Source organism: Onychostoma macrolepis, chromosome 17 (genome assembly GCF_012432095.1).
Source record: "Onychostoma macrolepis isolate SWU-2019 chromosome 17, ASM1243209v1, whole genome shotgun sequence".
NCBI classification, from domain to species: domain Eukaryota; kingdom Metazoa; phylum Chordata; class Actinopteri; order Cypriniformes; family Cyprinidae; genus Onychostoma; species Onychostoma macrolepis.
Window position 1 is genome coordinate 12,535,817 of NC_081171.1, and position 24,389 is coordinate 12,560,205.

Sequence of the window (24,389 nt, forward strand, 5' to 3'; positions counted from 1 at the left end):
CTCGTGTTACATTTGTAGTTTTGATTGGATTCATGGATTGATGAAAGAAGGGGCATTGGGTTAGATCTACAGTTTGAACAGAAATCTTGATGTTTTTGGTTACTGGTGCAACAATTCACACTTCAGATTTAATGATAGAAAGATGCTGTATTCGTGTGTTGGTTCACCTTGTTTTACTTTCGGGACAAGGAACACTTCAAAAAAGTCATTTCTTCACAAATCAGACTACAAAGGTTGTGCTACATGTTTCTGATTCTCTAAAAAAGAAACCGCCCAAAAAAAACATTTGGGTATGTCTTCCAAGGTTGCCTAATAGCCTAATTTGTTAGCAATAGACATAAAGGGAGAGCAGGGTAAAAAATAATTCCTGTTAATCATAGTTTTGATTTGAATGATCTGAATTCTCAATCTTTTCTATTATTACTGCTGAATCTACAGCTTCAGGTGAAGCTTGTGTACCGAATTCAAAGTAAAAAGATAAAAAGGTGTTTACTGCAAAATAATGACAAGAAAACACACTTTTCTATTAATGTGTCTAATTCGCAAACAAATTACTCTTTTTATTAAATTGAAAAATAAGCAACCAGTGTTATTTGATTCCTGACCAAATGACTCTCTTGTTCCATTTCTTGTAATGAATCATTCAAAAAGACTGAGTAAACATTTAAATCAGTTTGTCATATCCTGATATAAATGATGAAATACAGATGTTGTATTAATATTAATTTATTTAAAAAAAGAAAAAAAGAAAACTTTGAGCAAGATTTGCCATCTCTTGCTTGAAAGGGAAGGAATATCCCATGTCCAGCTCATGTCCAGGTAGGGGACTGAAATCCTAGCATCAAATCTGAGGTTATGTTTTATCAAGTCTGTGGTATTTCCTATGGTAATTTAGATTTTCCAATTAAAAGTGTATTTGTGGTTAATGGTAGTTAAAGCAGACTGACTAGTTTCTCAATGTCTTAGGCGTCTGGCACCCGGTGAGGTCTGTCCAACACGAGAGACGGCCTGTCAGCAGCCCTCTGTGTGTGTGTGTGTGTGTGTGTGTGGGTGGCGTTCTGGTAAAGCCATTCATCTCTTGTCGTCTGTTGCTGTACACTCTCAGTGTGTCTTCCTCAATTTACTTTCCTTTCTCACTTCATAGCAGCTGTAGATGTGTGTGTTAGTGTCATCAGTAGCTGACTGATTTCTCTTGTGTCTGTGGAGACATTGTTTGATCTTTGAGGAAAGGTTACATGTTAGATTCTAGTTGATTTGCTTTACATAATAGAGAGAGGGAAGGAGACTAAGCATTATAAGGCTTATAAGGATAATACAGATGTTGGTGACTTTTCTTAAAAACCACAATCACACTAATGCAAATTAGTGTGCAAATTTCACTCTGTTCCTCACACAAAGCTGGATGGTCTGCACAAACCGTATGGACTACTTTTATAAAAATGTTATGGTATAAACGTTTTTTTTTTTATGTCCCACAGAAGAAAGTCATGGGAAAGTCATGACGTCTAATTGTTCTTTTTTTTTTTTTTTGTAATTCATAGTATTTTTTGGTGAGATAATCCTTTAACGAGATTTGTTTTAAATGGATCGATGGGGGATGAATGATAGTGTAAGGGTCAGGAATAGAGACTAAGAAACAGGAAGCAGGCAGGTAATCGAGCAGAAAACAGGCCAGAAATATCTATAGATGTCCGACTGGAAAATATTTAGTGAGACTGTGATGCCAAGAGTATATCAGACTGCAATTTAAATAACATGCTCACTAATACAATGAATTAATTAACTAGACGCAGAGAGGAGAATGTGGTTAGATTCTTTTCCACATAGTTTTGCAGGTGGAAATGACATCATTTCAATTAAAGGATTCAGGACAGACTATTTTAGGAAATTTGTTTTCCCTGCATTTTTTAGATGGAGGTGTGAAAGTGTATTTATACTGGTAAGAGATGCAGCTGCTTAAGAGAGACAAAGAAGTTGGAACTGGACTTCATCAACAAAAATTTTGTAATCAATTAATCTGACAATTATTATTATTTTTTCTTTAATTTGATGTTTTACATCTAGCCAAACCTGATTAACATAAAAAACTATACACTTTTCCTAGTTAATAATATTAATATGTTTGATTAGTAGTCATAGCTTTAGTTAGAAATGAGAGTTAGTTGGGAAAACCCGACATTCCCTCTTTTCATCGCTGTATAAGGCTTGGAGTTGTGGTCACTTTGTCCGAATCCTGCGAGAAGAACTGGGTCTGGTCCCAGAGTTGTTTGCTAGTCTCTCTCTCTTTTTCTCTCTCGTTCTTTTGCTTCTATTTTTTTTCCCCAGTCACCTCCTCATGTTCCAGAGACTGAGATATTGGACCAAGGACAGAGAAAAGGAGGGAATGGACGAAAAAGGAATCAGACAGTCACAGGGGAACACGTACAGGAGACTAAGAAAAGACAAGACAACAGAAAGACTTTTTTTCTTTCTCCAGCCTCTCTCCCTCTCGCTCCCTCTCTCGTTTCACTTTCTTAAAGCTGAACTCCTGAGCTGTTCTGCCAGACACTGCCTACAAAAGTGAGAGAGAGTCGTTCTGAGTTGTTTATGAAAGCCATGCCGTCCAGACTGATGGATTTTTCTCTCTTCTCTCTGTTGATGTCTCTGCTTTGCTGGGCTGCAGTAGGGAACCACACAGGCCGGATCAAGGTGGTCTTCACCCCAACTATCTGCAAGATGACCTGTATTAACGGCCGCTGTCAGAACAGCTGTCAGCAGGGCAACACCACCACTATCATCAGTGAGAACGGGCATGCTACGGACACACTCACCGCCCCCAACTTCAGAGTCGGTGAGTGGCATCGCCGTCTCTTCTCAATGTACTGTGGGAAAAGTGGGAATTTTCATTCATCCAGGTTTTTGTAGAACATCTGATTCCTTTGTTGGCAACTGAACTTTGTTGAATGTACGTGTGTATGCTTGCGTTTGCTGTATACTGAACGGAGAACAGCTGGCCGCGGGCCTGTTACATCATGTCCAGCCTTAGACAGGTCTATAATTATGGCTGATGTTTGGATGTGTTTCTAGTCGCAGTTCGGAGGGGAGTTTTCACTTGCCTGGCAGATAGTGTGGAAAAGTTTAAGTTGCTTTAGACTGTGTCTGAAAAACCTACATAATTGGACCTCAGTTCTTCTAGGTTCATTTCCAGCAGTGATATTTCACAATGAGGGCTGAGAATGGATCAGGAGCATGTGGTTATGACACAGCAGAACGTCTTCTGCCCTCCGGCTCAGCCGGTTCATGTTCATTTACTGCCCGGCTCAGCCTCCTGAATAGAGACATAGCAGACTGGGTTCTTCACACACTTCTTAGTTGCGTAATCTGGTGGTTCCCAATCAGGGCATTTGGAAAGAATTTGATTTGGCTGTGGTAGAGTCTTTGTTACTTTTTTGTTAACTTTTCATTAATATTTGCCCAAATTATTATGTATTTGCTCATGGATGATGTTTTTTACTTCGAGCATCATATTTGAATTCCAATATAGAATATGCAAATTACTGCTGTTAAACATTCCATTTGGATTTCATGTATAAGTAAATTCGGCATTTCTCTCAGAGAAAGTGTGATTGCCCCATAACTGTCAAAACTTATGAAAGACAAGCTCGGGCGTCTTATTATAGACAGTGGAAGCTACTTGGTGAGCCTTTTTTTTACCCACTCAGTTGGTATAAAGCGATTTTTTTTTTTTTTTTTTTTTTAATATATATTTTTCATATTAGTTTGAATATTAATGCTAAATAATGTGAATTAGTAGGAGCACATTTCTAGTCAATGGGGTTTTGGGAGTACAAGACAAAAAACGATTTGAAAAGTAAAGTCAAAAAGTACATTCACTTCTTGCTCCACTGCTCTTTAAGGTTCTGTATTGGGGGATTGCAAGTAGTTACTTTGTGACTTGCATTAGGGTCAAGAATGAAGCAATAGACACAAATTATACACATAGTTGTTACATAAGGGTTACTTTCGAATCCAATTATTTTGTGGACACAAGGGTAGCATTCATCTAGGGGTTGTTTTCACCAGTGGGTTTTGTAATCAGCACCCGGCAGGTTGAGCGGCTGAAATTGTATTCCATATAAGAGGGTCAGAAAAGCTCAGAGGAGTAAGTGTTCGGACAGATACTCTCAGAATAAGCAGAGATTGTGCATGGTGCTAAGATGTCATTCTCTCTCTCTCCCCGGCAAGCTGTTTGTCTGAATGAGGTGAGCGTCTGGAGTGGGTGAGTGTGTGCGGCCTTATAAGGAACACAGAGCGTTCTGTCAGCTCTGATCCAGACGCAGCTGGGAGGAGAGATCCCAGGCCGAGCTCCAGCACTGTGGAGAATGGAGCCGCACACACATTAGAGTTGGATCAATACCAAGATTTTGGCTTCAGTACTCTGGACCAACCTCTCGTACCTCAGTGTTGATGCTAAATCGATACCTTAAACAACAAATAAGCAACCTCAGGCAAATGATAAATGAAACTGGAGCTGTCAATAGATTCAGTAATTTGACTGATCTCAGAGCAAATGTGCAATAATTAAATATACCTTTCCCCATACATTGCCCTTCAAAAGTTTGGGGACGGTAAGATTGTTGATGCCAAATGATCCTTCAGAAATCACACTAATAAAGTGGTTTGGTGCTCAAGAAACATTTCTTATTATTATTATCAATGTTGAAAACAGATATTTTTGTGGAAAATGTTATATTTTTTTCAGCCTACTTTTTATGCCTAAATAGACTGACAGCATTTATTTGAAATAGATGTTTGTTTGTTTGTTTTTTGTAACAAAGTAAAAGTCTTTACTGCTGGTTTTCACATGAATGTTTGAAAAAATATATATACTTATTGAGCTTTTCTGACAATACAATTCCGCCATTAAGACTTCTATGTTGTAAATATCGATTTTTCTATAAATTACACTGTTTTAATGTCAAATTTGTTAAACGCATTAAACAACATTGAGTCTTACACATCATTGCATAAACATTTATGCTTCATATAATACTACATGAACCTTAAAACTATGCACATACTGAATAGCATATATTGGCAAACGGGCCAAGTATCAAAATTGGCAAAATGACATTGTGTCATGGTAATTTTTTATCAGTACTCCATGCACACATAGAGACTGTCGTACAGACCTGTGAAGTATTGATCAACTCTAGCTTTTGACTGCCACATTGATCAATAGACCATCTCATAGACATACTAAAGCATTATCACAACTGATCGATATGTAGCTGAATGCTCCTTTATTATGATTGCACTGGAGATATGAATGTATTACTGTACTTCTGAAAATCATCAGTGATGTCCAGACTGCTCCAACTGGAGCTGAATGTTCATCCCGAGTGACTGTGCATGTGTATTTGTCTCACCCATACGTGTTGTTGGGCACAGTTGTGTTGGGTGTTTTGACAGTCATCCCCATGGAGCTTCCAATGAACCTGTCTGTACTAGCAGAGGCGTTGGGGTTTACAGGAAAATATTACTCCATCTGTTTAAGGGCCATGGGTGGCTGCTTTTTTTCAAATGAAATGGTGGGCTAATGACATCACAATTACAAAAAGCTCTGATGACTTGCTTTTCTGTTCTCACTTATTTGAAACTCATTTGCCAGTTTTGAAATGCTTGTGTGTGTCTCTGAACATTCTGTGAGAGTTCTGGTCTGAGTGGAAGAGAAGGATAAAGTCATATTTCCATCAATATTTACATGCCATCATAAAATCTTGCTAGATTTTTTGATTAGTTGTATAGAATCAGTGTGCATGTTGGACTCATGAGGTCTTCAAGACTGATGTGTGTGTATGTGTGTGTGTGTGTGTGTGTGTGTGTTTTTAATTTGTAGTTCAGAGTGGTGTTATCTGAGTCTTAACAACTGAACACCATATACTACCATTCAAAAGTATCAGATCACTACATTTTTTTTAAAGAATTAATACTTTTATTTAGCAAGGGTGCATTAAGTTGATCTAAAGTGACAGTAAAGACATTTTTATGTCATAAGAAATATAAATGTTAAATAAATGCTGTTCTTTTTAACTTTTTGTCAATGTTTACATGTTTACATCATTGATAATAATAAGAAATGTTTCTTGAACATCAAATCAGCATAATAGAATTGTTTCTGAAGGTTCATGTGCTGTGGCGTAGGCAGAATTTTATTTTTGGGTGGGCCTGGGAAAAGTGAGCGGTCAAAGTAAAAACTGACGGCACTTTCTGCATCTGACGCTGCATTAATGGCGCATATTCACTCAGAGACGACGAGAAACGAATCTACTTCATATGCTGATAACAGTAGGCTATATAGTTAAATGTTTTAATTTACTCCCTTAATATGTCCCTTGTGGGACACAGGCTAGTGAAAAAAAAAAAGAGAAGAAACGTATTTTGTATTAAACTGCCCCCCCCCCCTCTTAAAAAAAGTTGTTGCTTGAAATAAAGCTTTTTCATTGATGATTGCACTGTTAATCATTTTAATTATAGGCCTATAATTCATTGTACAATAAACCTGTTTTAAAAGACCTTTTTAAAAACATTTTCAATGAGGAGTATGCTAGCCTAATCTTTTATAATCCTCGCAGCGCATCAGTTATGCAGTTGTATGATGCGCTATGAAATTATTGCGGGGCAAAAAGTAACTTATAATAATAGGCCTAATAATAAGAATGTAACAGGACTACATTAATTGAAAATGCCAAATGCTCTTAATATTGCCAATTAATAAAATACTTCCATCTAGACATTAATAGTCAAAACCTGTCAAAAATGACTATCATGCTACTGATGCTACTGATGAAAGCCAACTATATTTTAATATTAGCATTTTAAACCTGTGATATATTATGCCACCTGGTTAAAATCACAATATGAAATCATAGATGAGTGAAGTTAGTTGGCATATTTGCTTTTGGGTTGGGTGATGTAGAATATAAACTAAAAAAAAAAATTGTGAACAATTGGAAAATGTAATAAGGAGGACAAAAAAATAATATAATAAAATAAAATACAAAGGCCATTTTAGAGTTGTTTGGCACAAGTGTACAACAATAAATTTAGGAAATCATAAGTTTAGGAAATATTTTATGTATTTATACTGCATTTTGTTGTTGTTTGTTTTATTTATATATATATATATATATATATATATATATATATATATATATATATATATATATATATATATATATATATATATATATATATATATATATATATATATATATATATATATATATATATATATACATCTCTTTATATAATAAACCATGTTATAGTCATTAATGTGTGAAAGAGTGAAAGTTAATGATTGTGTGGTCTGTCATTCTGCTCCTGCTAGCTGTCTTGCCATTTCTGCCACATTAAATGTGTTTACTATCATACAGCTCTATTTCCTCCTGTCTGGGAGATAGTGGTGCACACAGTTCACTAGTTGGGCAGGATTTGTATGAGTGTGTGTATGTGTGCATGATTCAATGTTGATACATGAGTGTGCCACGTTATTGCCTGAGGTTCACTGTTGGCACTGTGGAATAGTCCGAGATTTCCCACTAGAGCAGAAATAATGAAAGTGTGTGTGTTGTGTATAAATCATGCTTTGTCAGAGTGAATGTAAATATTTATATAAATACAACAATGTATTGTAGAAAATGTATATGTATTTGTTTGTGTGTGAGTGTGGGGTCGTTTAGCTATACCTTTGGGACGAAATTGTTCCTGGAAGACAGTTAAATATGACAAAACCTCTCTTTGGGGACATTTGGGGTTACCCTCATTTGGAAAAATTAATGAAATCATGCTTCATGAATAAAAAAATAGTGTGAAAATGTGTAGACTGTGATATGTCATCATTTAGATAGCCAAGTAAGCAGTCTACCCTCCCTTTAATCTTAAATTATGGTATCTGCAGTCAGTGAACTCTGGCCACAAAAGGTCTATGCGGTTTGAGAGGAAATGACATCATGTTGTGCTGTGTGGGAGTGGTGGTTAGGACAGCCTTGCTGTTTTAATGAGCATTTAGCATGACGAGTTCATGATGGTTAATTATATTATGTGGCTTTTGGTTTGGGAACGTTTTTAAAGAATATCACGACAGGAGAGTGAGGTTCACCTCATTTAAATGTTTGAAATAATGTCCTATACCACAACACAAACATATTACCGTAAAATCTCAAGCTCCAAAACGTTTATTTACCTCAGCTGTGGGATAATTAAATCCATTCATCATTTTTCTAGTATTATTACTGAGCCGAATGTGATCTAAAAGCTCAAGTGAGATTTTAAGCAGTGTGAAAAATGGCTAAAAGCAAGCGAGGCAGAGAGAAAGTCGAAGATGTTTCACGGCAGAATGGTCCGTCACCATAATGGCATGTTTCAGTGGAAATGTGTCACGTAGAACTCTCATTACACACCACCACAAAAGTTCCGAAACAGCTTTTGTGTGAAGCATTTAAGCACCTACACACACGTACACAACAGCCCATAAGCAAACACTTGCTCAAACACAGGACAAAACTAAAGTTTGATGATTATTTTGTTGGTTCATCTGTGTAGCTATATGTTTGTCAGTCTCTTAAATGTGATGGGTCTCTGAACAGGAAGTTGTCACTAAACTAAACATTGAAAAATGTCACCCGATATGTCTGTGATTAAGCACGCTTTGCTCTGTTTGTGTGTGTGTTTTAGTTGTTTGCCATTTGCCCTGCATGAATGGAGGAAAATGCAGCGCTCGGGACAAGTGCCAGTGCCCACCAAACTTTACTGGAAAATTCTGCCAAATTACAAATCCTAATGGTCATCAGGGTCAACATACTGTCATAAACGGACAGAAGACACATGTCCACTCAACGCACACTTTACCCCTCACCTACGGCACCGGACAAAACCAGGGTAACACTTCTATTTCTGTGTTTTTACCTGTAGAAAATCTGGCTGAAACTTGTTATTCAGAAATACATGGCTTTGCTGTTATTAAAGGAATAATCAGGGTTCAGAATTACCCCCAAAAAATTAATTTTCATTTGTCCTTTATTTTCTTAAAGAAATAAAATAAATAATAATAATAATAATAAAAGTCTAGATTACAGTGAGACACTTATGATGGAAGTCAATGGGGCGGAGCCATAAACATTTAAATTCTCAGTATAGCTACAATATCTAAACAATAGGTGTTAGCATGAGTTTATTGTGAATAATTTCTCATTAACTGATTCCTTGTAAAATAATATCCAATTTTACAACTTCATTGCCAATACAACACAACACCATAAACCCTAAAACTGTAAAATGACTTTAAAAATGAATTAAACATCTCAAGTAATGTACAATTTTTGATAGAATAATTAATGCAAGAGCTTTTATAAAGTTATCACATTTTACGGCATTTAAGTCTGCCAGGAATTGTCCCCAGTCACTTGTACATGGTTCATTGTTATCTCAATTTTTGCTCCTTTTTTTAGAGAAAACAAGGGCTGAGTCAAAATAATTTTTTTCTGGTAATTAACATTACACGACCAATGCTGTTGACTGAGCTCGACTTTGTATTGAAACCATATGAATCCCTCTTAAAGTGTAACTTTTCTGTAGGTTTGGTGAATGTCCATGTGAAACATCCTCCAGAAGCCTCTGTCCAGATCCATCAGGTGTCTCCGGTGGACAGTAATGGGCAGGTCAAGAACACACAGTCCAGCCACACCTTCACCTACCACAGCAGCAGCAGCCAGAGCATCCAACACGGACATACTCACAGTGGCGTCATTTACCCCAACCAGCAAACATACCCCCAATACCAGCCGGTGACTTCCAAGAACCAGCTGGGACGCTGCTTCCAGGAGACTGCTGGAATGCAGGTCAGCGAAACAAAGAGTTTGTTTGTAAACTAATATAAAGCTTTTATGTGAGGAAATGCGATATTCACATTACGTGTAGATATTTCTCCTAAAAATTACATTTGTCATCATTTGCTTGCCCGCATGTTTTTCCAAACCTCTATGACTCTTCATTATTCTTTCTTCAAAAGGAGATATTTTGAAAGATGTCTCTGTGTTTTGGTCCATACAGTGAAATCCAATGGGTTCCAGTGTTATTTTGGATCCCATTTCATTTTATTGTATGGACAAAAACAGTCTTTAAAATATCTTTTCTAGCTTCACCTTTCTAGTCATCTGTGTCCCTGTCTCTCTCACCATTGCTGTGAGCTGTGAATCATCCTCTATTACTCTCTCTCTCTCTCTCTCTCTCTCTCTCTCTCTCTCTTTTAATGTCATTTAAACTAACTCATTTTCAGCTATCATCAGATGATCAAGAAGTAGAGCGAAAGACAAAATGAATAATGAGATTAGACTCCCACCAGAACATTGTGGTGCTCAAGGGAACATCTGTCTCTTAAGAAGAGCACTTCAGATGAAATACAAAAGAATGATTCTCAAAAGATTACCTGCCTCCAGCTTAAAAGAACATCCAGTTGCCTTCTACTCCTATACTATCAAGTTATTATTATCAAGTTCACCTCAGTCTTGTTTGTTTACTCTAATCGTAAAGTGCCGTGACTTCATTTGTGACTTTGTCTTTTCGTGTCAGCAGAGAGTAGGGTTTTATCAGGTTGTTTGAGTTGTGTATCATTGGCGTCTCTCAGATTGTTGTTTCGTGCCTGGTTCAGCAGATTAGATTGAGTCAGGGGAGAGATATCAGAGTGTTGATCAGAAAGAACAGGGATCAAGAGCTATGTGTGAGCAGAATTATGTATGTGTGTGTGGTAAATGGTCTAGATGAGTTTCTCTGTATTTCTCTCTTATTCTTTAAATCTTTTAACTTACTGGATTTGATTGTGTTTTATGTTGTAGTGTGGGAAAGCTCTGCCTGGCCTGTCTAAACAAGATGCCTGTTGTGGGACGGTGGGCACATCATGGGGATTCCACAAATGCCAAAAATGCCCCAAGAAAACATGTAAGCTACTGCCTCGCTCACACAAACAAAAACCTCAGTCTCACACAATTATCTGCCTCATTTTTACAAACAAAAACACCTGTTAGACAATCATCTACCTAGCTTTCACACACATAAATTGGTCTCAAGGCCAGAGTATGCTACATTTTTCTTGTTTCCTGCTCCTTCTAGCACTCAATTGACCCTTCACAGAATCTGCCATTTTTGTCCAACAAACAAGACAGGAGAGTAGATTAACGTCGGTGAACTTGAAAAATTGTGTGTTTTGACATCTTTCCGTGGTTGAAACAAGATACCTACTGATGTGCATTCATGTTTATTTCATGCTATAACTAGTAAAGAGGAAGAGCTGATCAGTTAACATGCCACTTGAACTGAGGCACAGCGATCTGTCACGACACATTAAAGAGCCACAAAATGGTATTTATTGTTTGAAGTTCTTAAAAAATGTGAAGGTTTAGACTTTGTTTCATACCTAAAGTAAACTGCTCTGTTTTGTCTGTCAGCGCGTTGTCAGTTTTAAGAGCAGATGGCTTGTCGGACATAGCAACAGTAACGAAGGGGGTGGGTCTTTGCGAAGGGTTAATTGAGAATACAAGCCCTTCAGATATACTTTATTGACCCTGAGTGAATATGAACATGTTCTACCTGTTTTTGGATCTTTGTTTTTGAGCGCTCAAATAACTCACACATGCACACAAAAAATCATTCTGTGCATACGCAGACATCCTTGAACCAAAGCGAAATGTGGACAATAGAAGTATACTTTCCACTTTTACACAGACAAACATCCGTCTCATTTTCATGTCCAAAAATACATGTCTCACTCTCACACATGAAAACATCTTTCTCATATTTTCACAAACAAAAATATCCGTTTCTACCTCACACACAAAAACAACAGTCTCTTCATTATGCAGAAAATCACCTACCTTATTTTCATGAGTAAAAACACCTGTCTCACCCTCATACCCTCTCTTTCTTTCAAACATCTGTTTTACCTTACCACACACAAACATCTGTCTCTCCCTCACACACAAACTCAAGCATATGTCTTACATTTTCACTTTTAGTCTGTTAATTGAAAAACCAGAACGAATGAAACAAACTATTGTATGATCAGAGAGAGACATACGTTAAACATTAGTATGTCTTGACCTCTTTTGAGATGAAACACTTGCAGAATGATTGTGCACAGTATTCCACAGTAGTGCGGTCCGAAAAGAGCGGGAAAGCAATGATTCATCAAGAGGCCCAGCCTTGATTTCTCACTAACTAAAAGAGACTACGAGGAGTTCTTTTGAAAACCATTTGATGTCAAACCTCCAAGTGGCTGTGACTCAACAGACACATGGTCCTAATATCACAGCGAGAACGAGAGGGAAGGGATGCATTCCACAGAGAAAAGGCAAGTGTGTAATGAGTGGGCAAAGGAAAGAGAAAGCTGTAAAGTATTTGGTTACACGTGCTTTGTTGAACTTACTGACATGCTGACTCACCTGGCTCACACTCCAGCTTTAGTAATGGTCCCTCACATACACACACACACACACACACACACACACACACACAGATTTACTCATGCAGTCGTGATTCCTCCATGCTTAGTCACTTCTCTGAAGTCAGTCCCTACAGAAAACTGTTAGCGTACCACCCCTCTCGCTCTCTTTCTCTTTGTGGTATGTCTGTAGATGTTTCTGAAATTCTCTGCCCATATATGGGCATCGCTGCATTCTGTGCATTCTCAGACTTAACACTGATTTAAACCTTATGGATGTCACCAAAACAAACGTTCTTGAGTTTCTAAAATATTTAAGGATTGTTGTTGCAATCTTCAAATGCCAATTAAAATGTTATTCCTTTTCTTGAACATTTGAACATAACATTTTTTTTTTTTTTCATCTCACACTTTTTCATTTCATTTTCATATAGATGTTTTTGTCCATTTTGGGGGCACAATGATTCAATATAGCCATGAGAGACGTAAAGTTGATGTGACATTACCGTTGTCTCTGAGCTCTGTTCGCAGCAGCTGTAGGCGAGCACTTACTAGGACATAAGCTGGCACCGAACGGAAATAGAAGTGCACGGCAGTAACTGAACACAAGTGCTGGGGTAATGAAGATGTAAACAAGTCTGGAGTTCAGCCCCCTTTATTTCTGAAACAGGCTCAAAATATGACCCCTGGAAGAGCCGATGCCATTCTGTTCTCTTCCAAATGAGTCATTCTGTCTCACTCTGTCTCACTCACTCTATGTTCTATTTATGTAATTTATTACGGTCATTACCCATGAGAATGAGAAGGGAAGTAAACCCTGTTCCTGTTACGAGTTCCCAGTCGCAAGGCCTCCCCTGAAACAAACCGCTACAGAACTATGTACAGTGTTTTTTCTGGCTTCTTATCTTTTTTTAATCTATGAGCTCAGAGACAATGGTGTGTTTAACAACACACTATAGTGATTAATAATCTGTGTTTGTGTGTTTGTGTAGAACATGTAAGAACAGTGTTCACTCTGAATGCTGAGTGATTGTGTTTTGCTTCCCTTTATATCATGTTGGTGTCCTGTGGAAATTGATTTAAGAAATTGAAAGAAGTTATGAAATTAAAACTCAGCAAGGATGCATTAAATCGAATGATTTCTAAATTGTTCTTTTAAACTTTCGAATCTTCAGAGAATCCTGACAAAGATGCACAATTTTTTCAACACTGATGATAATAAGAGATGTTTCTTGAGCACCAAATTAGTATAATAAATGATCACTTCACTGAAGACTGAATAAATGGCTGCTGAAAATTCAGCTTTGCTATCACAGGAATATATATATATTTTAAAATATTAAAATAGAAAACGTTTTTTTAAATTCTAATAATATTTCACAATATTACTGTAAATAAATGCAACCACAGTGAGCATAAGAGACTTCTTTGAGAAACAAACAAAAAATCTTACCCATCCCAATCTTAGGTAATTTAATATTAATTAATTAATAAATTTATATTATTTCATACTGACAAATCAGATACAAATTGGACCAGCATCCCATAAATAACATATGACACATGTTATATATAATATGTTGAACTATATATATATATATATATATATATATATATATATATATATATATATATATATATATATATATATATATTAGGGTTGTCAATCGATTAAAATATTTAATCGCGATTAATCGAATGATTGTCATGAGTTAACTCGTGATTAATTGCAACTTAATCACATATTTTTTACATTTTCAAGTTTTTAATACTCTAAAAATGGGCATGGACAAATATGGATGCTTTATGCAATATACAGTATGTTTATTATTAGTGAAACCTATAGTCAACATAGAGCATGAAGTCTAGACATGTTTCAAAGGTCATAGATGTTTTTCAAATAACTTGTTCATGTCTATTAGACACATGAAAAAAGAAATACCAGGTTCCCATTACTTCTCTTTCTTTGCACTGAGCAATTTACTTTCACAAACCTGTTTACATTTTTGCTGGACAGGACAGCTCACTTCTTCTGAACATGCAAAATGTATTTATTATTTATTATTAGATTTGTTTGCCTCTCTGTGCCCACAGACTGTATTTTGATACAGCTAAATTCTCAATAAAACTGTTTTCATTGATATATTTTACTGTTTCTGTTGTCAGACAATGGAATGAATATGAAATAGTGACTGAAACGCGACCCATTAAGTCTACATAACCAGCTCTCCCTTCCAAGATGTTAATCTGCACAAGAATCCTGATAATCGAGCTGTCGTCTGATGAAATCAAATACACATAAGATAATGACAATAGCTGTGCTGTGATTTCGGCTATAGCCTACTTGCATGTAAAATTAGAGAAGCAACATAATATCTGTGTTGGGGTTAACTTCATATAACCTATATATATATATATATATATATATATATATATATATATATAAATAAAATGTTGGGCACATAAGCTGATTATCATTATAAATTATTGTATCATTATAAATTGTTGTAATAGTTACAGTGGACTTAAAATTTTGGTAAGACTAGATTTTTTTTGTGTTCTAACTACACCAAGGGTTTTCTTAAATTTGTTGTAGGAGAATGCTTGTCTTTAGAGCTGTATCTAAATGTGCTGTTTTTTTTTTGTCCTCCACCTCCTCCTTCTCTCTCTTTTCTCCATAGCGATTCCTTTGATTGAATGTCCTCAAGGCTATAAGAGGCTGAATGCCACTCGCTGTATCGGTAAGAACCAAGGCTTGTTTCTGCTTATATTTCTTTATTGCTCATGCATGCATTTGTTTATCTAGTTTTTTTGGTCTTGCAGTGGACATGTGTGTATATTTGTTGTGCTACATTTTTGCGTGTTTGTGTAATTATGCATCGATTGTGATGATTTTTGATGAGATGCATGAGTAAATGTGTCATTGTCACATACTTATAATTCAGTTCGCCCCCCGCTGGCCTTTGCATGTCACAACTGGCCACGTACACCATATACTGTTCCTTTTATTACATTGTACATTTTAAAACGGTGTCCCAGATCTATCACAGAGAAGACTTTCTTTCACCGTTACGAGGAGAGACAGGTGGCATCTTTGATAGATCTTTCTAATCTATGTTGAAGTTGGATGTAATAGCAAGAGATCCAACACATCAGGGTCAGCAGCCAGAAAGACTTCAGGGCTTTTCTTCAGCCTGAGTCAAAATTAAGTAACGCTCATGCTGTCACGTACTGTTAATGTATGCCTTGGCAATGTAAACTCTTATTTAGCATGCTAATAAGACAGATTTGGGATGGGGGTGCCTATATTGTTTAATTGCGAATAAAAACAAGCTCAGTATTCCAGTTAGAAACTATAAAATTGCTGAAGCTGCTCTTGGTTACTCAACCAAGCAAAAGTTTGGGGTTGGTTAGATTATTAAATCCTAAAAGAAGATTGATGTATTTGATTTAAAAAAGCAATAATATTGTGAAAAGTTATTAGAATTAAAAAATAACTGTTTTTATTTGAGTGTATTTTAAAATGTAATTTATTTCTGTAATGGCAAAGCTGCTATTACTCCTTCACTGCCCTTCAGAAATCCTTCAGAAATCATTCTAATATGCTAATTCTTTGCTCAAGAAAGATTTATTATTATCAATGTTGAGAAGAGTTGTGCTGCTTAGTATTTTTGTTGAATCCTAAATATTTTTTTTTAGGATTCTTTGAATAGAAAGCTTAAAAACAGCATTTATTTGAAACAGAATTGACTTATAACATTATAAATATCTTTTCTGTCACTTTTGATCAGTCTCTATGACCCCACGCTTTTGAGCATTATTGTTTTTGTGTGTGTGTGTGTGTGTGTGTTTATTGCGGTCTATGCATCCATATTATTCTATATCAAGGCTTTGCAACCTTTGGTACCTTTTTCTCTTTCTGTCTCTTTTTCTCCGCACGCCTCCAGCCAAACACATCTGCTGTTAGCAGCCACCAACAGCCACCTCAGTCTGCCAAACCCAGAGCTGAACCACAGCTAAAAGTGAAGCAGGCTGTGTTAAGGGGAAGTGCCCAGCGTGTGTCCTGGCCGCAGGCACTCTGGGTTAGGAGAGACAGGAGTTTGGAGGCTGGTAGATCTGGGCAACATTGAGACATACATAGAAATGCATAAAAAATAATAGCAATAAGAAGTTTAGTCTCCAGTAAACTGTGAAATAAACCAAAAATAGCTTTTATGTTAGGGGTTGTCATTATTAATAAAGCTTCAAAGTTATTTTTTGTTTATGGTCTGCAAAAGTAGTAGTAGCTCTCTCTCCATATTTCTCAAAAGTACTATTGTATTTTGAAGGTCTAGTGCTCCTTTAATTTCTTCACAGCGTTAGCACGAGGAGGCGTGAGGAGGCATGTAGAACATACCCCGTTTTGATGATTAAAATGTATCTTAGATTTAATAAACAGGCCTCAAAGCACCAAGGGGGTTACTTTACCTCCATATCTTAATGAATATTTCAGCGTGGGCTGTTCTCTGAGGCTAGTTTACAGCACTTCTTAGCGCTCAGAGTGCCGTTAAGTTTGAACTTAATCACTGTCCTGATAACACGGCCTGAGGGTCCCACTAAACCTTTGACGCTTTCCTGCGTCAGGCCAGAGTTTTACTGCGTAAGTGGACATGTCTCCTGTGGTTTGGGTGTTCTGCCAGGCTCTGATGCTCCCACTTCTCTCTTCCTGCCATTAGTCATGTGGCTGTCCTCATTTGCAGGTTAATGCTTTCATAAACTTGTCTGACAGAGAATAATCAGCCTTGTCTCCATACTTTTTAATCATTAAACTTATGTTCAAGATGCTTTAACTGTTTCTTATTATTTTCACTTATAAAATCTTTTTTGTATGTTTCTTAAGTGTAATCATTGTGTAATTTTTTGCAACTAAGCGAAAATAGAAAAGTCCCATTAGTTAACATTAATGTGTTAACGAACAATGAGCAATACATTTTTTACAGTATTTGTTCATCTTTGCTAACGTTAGTTAATAAAAATACAGCTGTTCATTGTTAGTTCATGGTACATTAAATAATATGTTATATAATATATGCTAAAAATCTGTTAGTAATTGTGGAAATGAACATTTAATTAAGATAAATAAATGCTTTAGAAGTATTATTCATTGTTAGTTCATGCTGTTGTTAACTAATATTGACAAATGGAACATTATTAAGTGTTGCCACAATAAACATATCTTAATAAGCATAATCTAAATAAGCATAATTTACACACAAAGGAGACATTTGAAGTAAAAAAATAAATAAAATTATACTCATTGGGTAGCACTATATCAGCACATGTAGTGCCTTGTTAACCTGGTTTGTGGGTGGTTAGTGAATAAGTCGCAGGTCGCTGAAATAATGTGCAAAAGTGGTTTAGATGTTGTAAAGTCACCTCTTAGGAGATCTTTAAGAATCTGCTGCCATGCAGATTCTTTAGTTGTATTTTGTATAGAGATGTGGGGTTTTAATGGGGACATTATGATGTCATGGCTTTGAGTGACAGCTCCTCTGGGCCCGTCTGTGTTCTGGTGCAGATGTTTGGATGCTTGAGGGATTGAGTGTATGCCCTCTCTCCATGAGCATCACTGTCATCATGAACACATTAGCATTGCATTAGGAAATGTGTTGGATCTGTGTCCCACTCTAAGTGACTGGGAATGATGACTGCCCACGCCCTTAACTTGCACTCAATGGCCTCTTGGAGGGATATTAGTGTGCTCTCTCTCTCTCTCTCTCTCTCTCACTCTCTCTCTCTCTGTGTGTGTGTGTGTATGTTCCTTTTCTGACAGTTGCTTATAGAGATGGTGGATCACACCATTTGGGTTTGCATTAGCTGTGGAAAAAATCACATGCATTCTTTGTGCCTGTGCATGCACATATACTGCTTAAAGGGATTTTATTTATTAGTAATTTTATCTTTAAAAAAGATCATTTACTTGAGAGGCAAAAGTGCATAATATATTAAAACTTGTTTTCAGAGAATCTGGAAGTTATGTTTATTTTTCCAACCCCATTGGCAAATAGTTTTTCATGTTTTAAGCATTTATCTAACACATTTTTATTTTATTTTATTTACATTTTAAAACAAGAAAAATTAATTTAATTCAAGATGAAATCCAAAGGCTTGTTTTCTTACACAATTGCTTGATTTCTTCAATTTATCTTTTGGATTAATTTAGCATTTTTAGATTTTAATGCCAGAAAACAAGAGGAAAATAAGCAATGTGTGCATCTAAAGCCTTTTTTCCTTGTATTCTCAATGTAATACTGTCATCATTTACTTGGCCTCATGTTGTTCCACACTATATTACTTACTTTCTTCTGCAGAGTACATAATAAGATCGAAAAATGCTTCATTGTTTTTTTTGTTTTTTTTTTGTCTACTCAATGAAGGTCACTTTAGTTTTGACTCTCTGTAGACAAAAAGAGATTCTTGTTTTGACTTGAATCTTTCTTCAAAATATCTATCTATATAATATTTTGTGTTCCACGGAAAAAAATATGAGAGTTCCTTATCTCTGTTATTACCCTCAGATATTGATGAGTGCCAGATTCAAGGAGTTTGTCCCAATGGAAACTGCATAAACACCATGGGAAGCTACAGATGTATCTGCAACCCAGGCTTTGTGCCTGATCCCTCTCTGACCACCTGCTTCTGTAAGTCTCCTCTCCTCTCCTCTCCTCTCCTCTCCTCTCCTCTCCTCTCCTCTCCTCTCCTCTCCTCTCCTCTCTCTCCTCTCCTCTCCTCTCCTCTCCTCTCCTCTCCTCTTCAAATCCGGTGTAACTTGGATGGCTGATGTCTTTGGCATGTCCCTGCTGTCTCCATGTTTACCTACTCAAAGATATCTAATGTAAATGATTCCGTGTAGCTAATCACTTCAGCTTATGGTAGTAAGACTTGCTGATTAGTCTAGCTAGCAGCATGATTTAACATGGCTTCTAACACTAACAGAGGCTGTCATGTGATCGGAGGGTTCTCTGCTGTTCAGGCATGAACATGTAACAGCAAGGTTGAAATGTGCTGGCATCATTTGTGCAGTCGGTCAATGGGGCACAAATACACTCAAACTTTCTCTATGATTTAATGAGGTAACCTAAGTGTGCCGTCTGTGTTATTGTGATAAATATAGTGGCTGATCCTTCTCCTGGAAGCCAGCGCTTGCCAAATTACACCTTTGGAACACGCCGTCATGTCCTTTTGTTCAGAGAAGATCTGAGAGTTCTTTTTAATCCTCCTTTTAGCCTTCAGTTTTTTGCTCATGTACACAGTATGTTTTGGCTGGCAGTATAAGGTCTGTCAACACAAATCTGCTGTTATCTGCTATATGAAAATGTTGAATTGTACATCTGTACATCTCTATAAAAAACTTGGCTTGGAATTGGCTCTTTATTAAAGTGAGAAATTAATATGCGAGAAAGCACATCGACAGTTCTTTTATACTGTATACTATATACATATGTGACCATGGACCACAAAACCAGTCTTAAGTTGCTGGAGTATATTTGTAGCAATAGCCAAAAATACATTGTGTGGGTCAGAATTATTGATTTTTCTTTTATGCCAAAAATCATTAGGATATTAAGTAAAGATCATGTTCCATGAAGATATTTTGAAAATTTCTTACCGTAAATATATAAAAACTTCATTTTTCATTAGTAATATGTATTGCTAAGAACTTCATTTGGACGACTTTAAAGGCGATTTTCTCAATATTTTGATTTTTTTGCAACCCTCAGATTCCAGATTTTCAAATAGTCGTATCTCGGCCAAAAATTGTCCGATCATAACAAACCATACATCAATGGAAAGTTTATTTATCCAGCTTTCAGGTGATGATTTCGAAAAATTGACACTTAAGACTGGTTTTGTGGTCCAGGGTCACATACATTTAAGAAGGTATCTGATAATAAGTGCTTCCTGATGTACTAACCCCCTGTATATACCCTTTCTCACATGCTTTCTGCTTAACTGACCTCTTTGCACTTAGTTGTATTCTTTTCCGTGTTCTTGTCTATCTTGCGTTGAAAACAATATCACTTTTTTCATACACAGTCTCTGTCATGCTTTCCCCTACACTCTGTTTTAATGTGGTTATAGAGGCAGTTGTTCTTTTGTTATGGCATTGTAGTCATGCATAGATGGAACACAAGGTGAAGGGAATCTCTTTTCTCTTCTGTTGTTCTTTCTCTCTCTTCCATGTTTGTGTCATACACCGTGCACACTCCTCCCCTCCCTCCCTCCTTCCGTCTCCACGGTAACCAGCCGAAACACCTGCTCTTCGCGAGGAGAAAGGTGCTTGCTTCCGATTGGTCAGTTCGGGGAAGCAGTGTTTGCACCCTGTGTCCACTCAGCTGAGTAAACAGTTATGCTGTTGTAGTGTGGGCAAGGCCTGGGGTCCTCATTGTGACCACTGCCCCCTACCTGGGACAGGTAAGCTACCTGAGACACACCCCCTGTCGGCCCCATCAGTTCTACTGGTATCATTCCCTCTCTGTCCTCCACTTCAGTGTGGTTTGCATGTGTGTTCCACAGTTCGGCTATTTAGATGCTTTTACACGCCATCACTCTGTTTTTGTTAGTTCTGCTGTAGAATTTTGCGTTTTCATATACACTTCTTACCTTACATTTGTATTTGCCTTCCTCCAAAATTTGTCGATTGTTGCCTTTTGTGCTCTTTTGTTAGTGATTTTGTTAGGGATCTTAGTCAATTAAATTAAAACAGAGCATCAGATAGATAGATAATTAATAGAAAGATAGATTAGATGGATAGACTGACGGACAAGTAAGTAGATAGATGGATGGATGGATGGATGGATGGATGGATGGATGGACAAACCGATAGATAGACAGACAGATAGACGGATGGACGGATGGACGGATGGATGAATGGATGGATGGATGGATGGATAGATAGATAGATAGATAGATTAGATAGACAGACAGATAGACAGACAGACAGACAGACAGACAGACAGACAGACAGACAGACAGACAGACAGACAGACAGACAGACAGACAGACAGACAGATAGATAGATAGATAGATAGATAGATAGATAGATAGATAGATAGATAGATAGATAGATAGATAGATAGATAGATGGACAAACAGACAGACAGACAGACAGACAGACAGACAGACAGACAGACAGACAGACAGACAGACAGACAGATAGATAGATAGATAGATAGATAGATAGATAGATAGATAGATAGATAGATAGATAGATAGACAGACAGATAGACGGATGGATGGATGGATGGATGGATGGATGGATGGATGGATGGATAGATAGATAGATAGATAGATTAGATAGACAGACAGATAGACAGACAGACAGACAGACAGACAGACAGACAGACAGACAGACAGACAGACAGACAGACAGACAGACAGACAGACAGACAGACAGATAGATAGATAGATAGATAGATAGATAGATAGATAGATAGATAGATAGATAGATAGATAGATAGATAGATAGATAGACAGACAGACAGACAGACAGACAGATAGATAGATAGATAGATAGATAGATAGATAGATAGATAGATAGATAGATAGATAGATAGATAGATAGATAGATAGACAGACGGATGGATGGACAAACAGACAGACAGATAGATAGATAGATAGACAGACAGACAGGCAGACAGACAGACAGACAGACAGACAGACGGATAGATGGATGGATGGATGGACAAACAGATAGATACATTTTTGTGTGTGAATATGTTGTTCAGCATTTTTTCCTTCTCTCATAGCTGCGTTTAAAGAAATCTGTCCTGGAGGAATGGGTTATCATGTCACCACACCATACATTTACAAGCCCAAACCTCCTAATGGACACAGCCAGACAGACGGTCACGGGCAGAGCAAGCCCACCATCAGACACCAAGCACCTGTGGATCCTCCCATGCCCTTCCCCACCCTACAGCAGCCCGTGGAAGCTCTCAGCATCACAGAGAGGCAGCTACCTGGTGAGTCACACAGGACAGAAACTGTGAATGGCTTGAAGCTGCTCTATTTATCCAACTGTCTGAATTACGTCTGTGAATATACAGACATTGTGTTTTGTTTGTTTTATTTGCCTCATGCTGGATATTACAAACATGTGTTAAGAAAACCTGCCATATTTGGGTTTGTGATGCAAAGTTTATTTACATGATGGTCTGCCTGGATGCATTTTATGAAGGAGAGACACATACACACAATAACTACACCAGCAAGAACTCTTTCACCCTCTTCCCTGTCCTTCTTTCCTTCTCTTTTAAATGTCATCACATGCACGCTTGGCACCAGGCAATGGAATGAGACTTGGCACCGGTCTGGAGAAGACTGAGATCTAAAATGTAGCCAAGCTTCTGTTGTTCCTATAGAAAGTGAACACAGGACTGTTCTCTCTTTGGCAGAGACAGAGAGTCATTAGTATTGCTTCCACCTTGCAAAACCAATGTCAAAGCTGATGAAGGATTCCAGAAGATCAGTGCATCGCATCATATTTTCTCCTTTCACTACTCTCACACAAAATGAACTGCACAGATTTTTATAGCCTCTCTGCAAAAGCAGCCCATAAAAGCATTGCACAGCTGAAAAGTGTGGTGGAGGTGGGCCAGGTTCCGAGAGAAAGTATTTGTCCTTGGGCTTTAATAAGTTTGTCCTGTTGCTGGGAGACCGTGTTTCAAAGTTGCTCTGGAACTAAAATTGGTCCACTGAAGTTCACCCTTTTATACATTACATGACAAAAAGTATGTGGACAGTGCATTTTTCTTTTATTTTTCTTTAAATTCAGATACATAGCTGGAAGCACTATTTTACTGAATTTACAAATGTGTGAATATTTGTTTCCTGGCTTTGTGTGACGCAATTAATTTTTGTGTTTTTATATGACATAATGACCTGCTGTAGTGCCCACAGTTCCCCGGCAGGTAGGTTGGGTTTGATTCAGCAGTAAGATCTGCTAAATACGCTGCGCAGCTGATGCTTTCACGCACACGTCAATGCAGCACTGCAAAATAGCAGCAAACTTGCGTGCAGGAACTGCAGACATTCAAAGCATGACATCATCATGTCATCTCTACTGCATGACTGCTCTGTGCGCTCAGCATTCTGCTCTTCAGATGCGCGTGTATGTGTCAGTGTGTGTCCTTTGCTTTATGAATGATTGTGTATGTGTTTTTAATTAGCCTACATTAACGTTTACAAAAGAGCAGTTTTAAATGGCAAAATTTTAAGTTTAAGATTTATTCATTGGTTGTATAAAACCGTACAAACTTGTTACACTCAAGATCAAAGTCTAGACATGCAGTGTTTATTTGGTTTGCAGCAAAATGTCTCTTCAGTTTATGAAGGATAGAGATTAAAATACACTACATTATTTCAAGAGCACTCTCGAATAATGTAATCAGGGAAGATGTTTCTATGTGATCAGCTCTTTGAGACTCTTTAACAGCTCAGTTTAGGAAAGCATGGCTTTCAAGTGAGATAAAGGAGGCTTATTCAAGTGTTTCTGGTCTCTCTGTGGAACAAAATGGATTTGATTTCACCCTTCAATGGCATTTTTTTAAATGCTTGGTTCCTCAGATTGTCACACTGGCGGAACCCTATGAAGAACTTCTAGGCACTCTTTCAGTTCTCTGATGAATGTACAAAGTGTAGCCCATAAGTTCCTTCATGTTCCTCCAGTAACCCCGTGAGGTTTTGATTCACTTAAAAATATATACTGAAGGATATTTGAGGGACCTTCAAAAGTTGCCTAGAAGTTCTCTGAAGGATTCTGCCAGTGTAGCAATCTGAGGAACCCCAGTTTGTTTCACAATTATTTATATTTTTATGGTTTAACTCTCTCGTCCCAGAGCTACTGTAAATCAAGAGGGAATGCATTGTTTAGTAC

The 24,389-nt window shown here is 37.2% G+C and overlaps 1 protein-coding gene across 5 annotated transcripts in view; it reads left to right on the plus strand.

The window, feature by feature from the left end:
• ltbp1 (latent transforming growth factor beta binding protein 1) overlaps positions 1 to 24,389 on the plus strand; it is an 82,348-nt gene that overhangs the window by 29,251 nt on the left and 28,708 nt on the right. For 2 of the 5 annotated variants that reach the window (XM_058748876.1, XM_058748880.1), the window contains exons 5-13: positions 2,663 to 2,830; positions 8,716 to 8,919; positions 9,616 to 9,878; positions 10,872 to 10,974; positions 15,154 to 15,213; positions 19,030 to 19,152; positions 20,759 to 20,926; positions 22,261 to 22,476; positions 23,405 to 23,424. In XM_058748876.1, coding sequence (XP_058604859.1) covers positions 2,663 to 2,830; positions 8,716 to 8,919; positions 9,616 to 9,878; positions 10,872 to 10,974; positions 15,154 to 15,213; positions 19,030 to 19,152; positions 20,759 to 20,926; positions 22,261 to 22,476; positions 23,405 to 23,424 — 1,325 coding nt within the window. The remainder of the gene's footprint in view (positions 1 to 2,662; positions 2,831 to 8,715; positions 8,920 to 9,615; positions 9,879 to 10,871; positions 10,975 to 15,153; positions 15,214 to 19,029; positions 19,153 to 20,758; positions 20,927 to 22,260; positions 22,477 to 23,404; positions 23,425 to 24,389) is intronic. The other 3 variants (XM_058748877.1, XM_058748881.1, XM_058748879.1) reach the window with 2 other exon arrangements.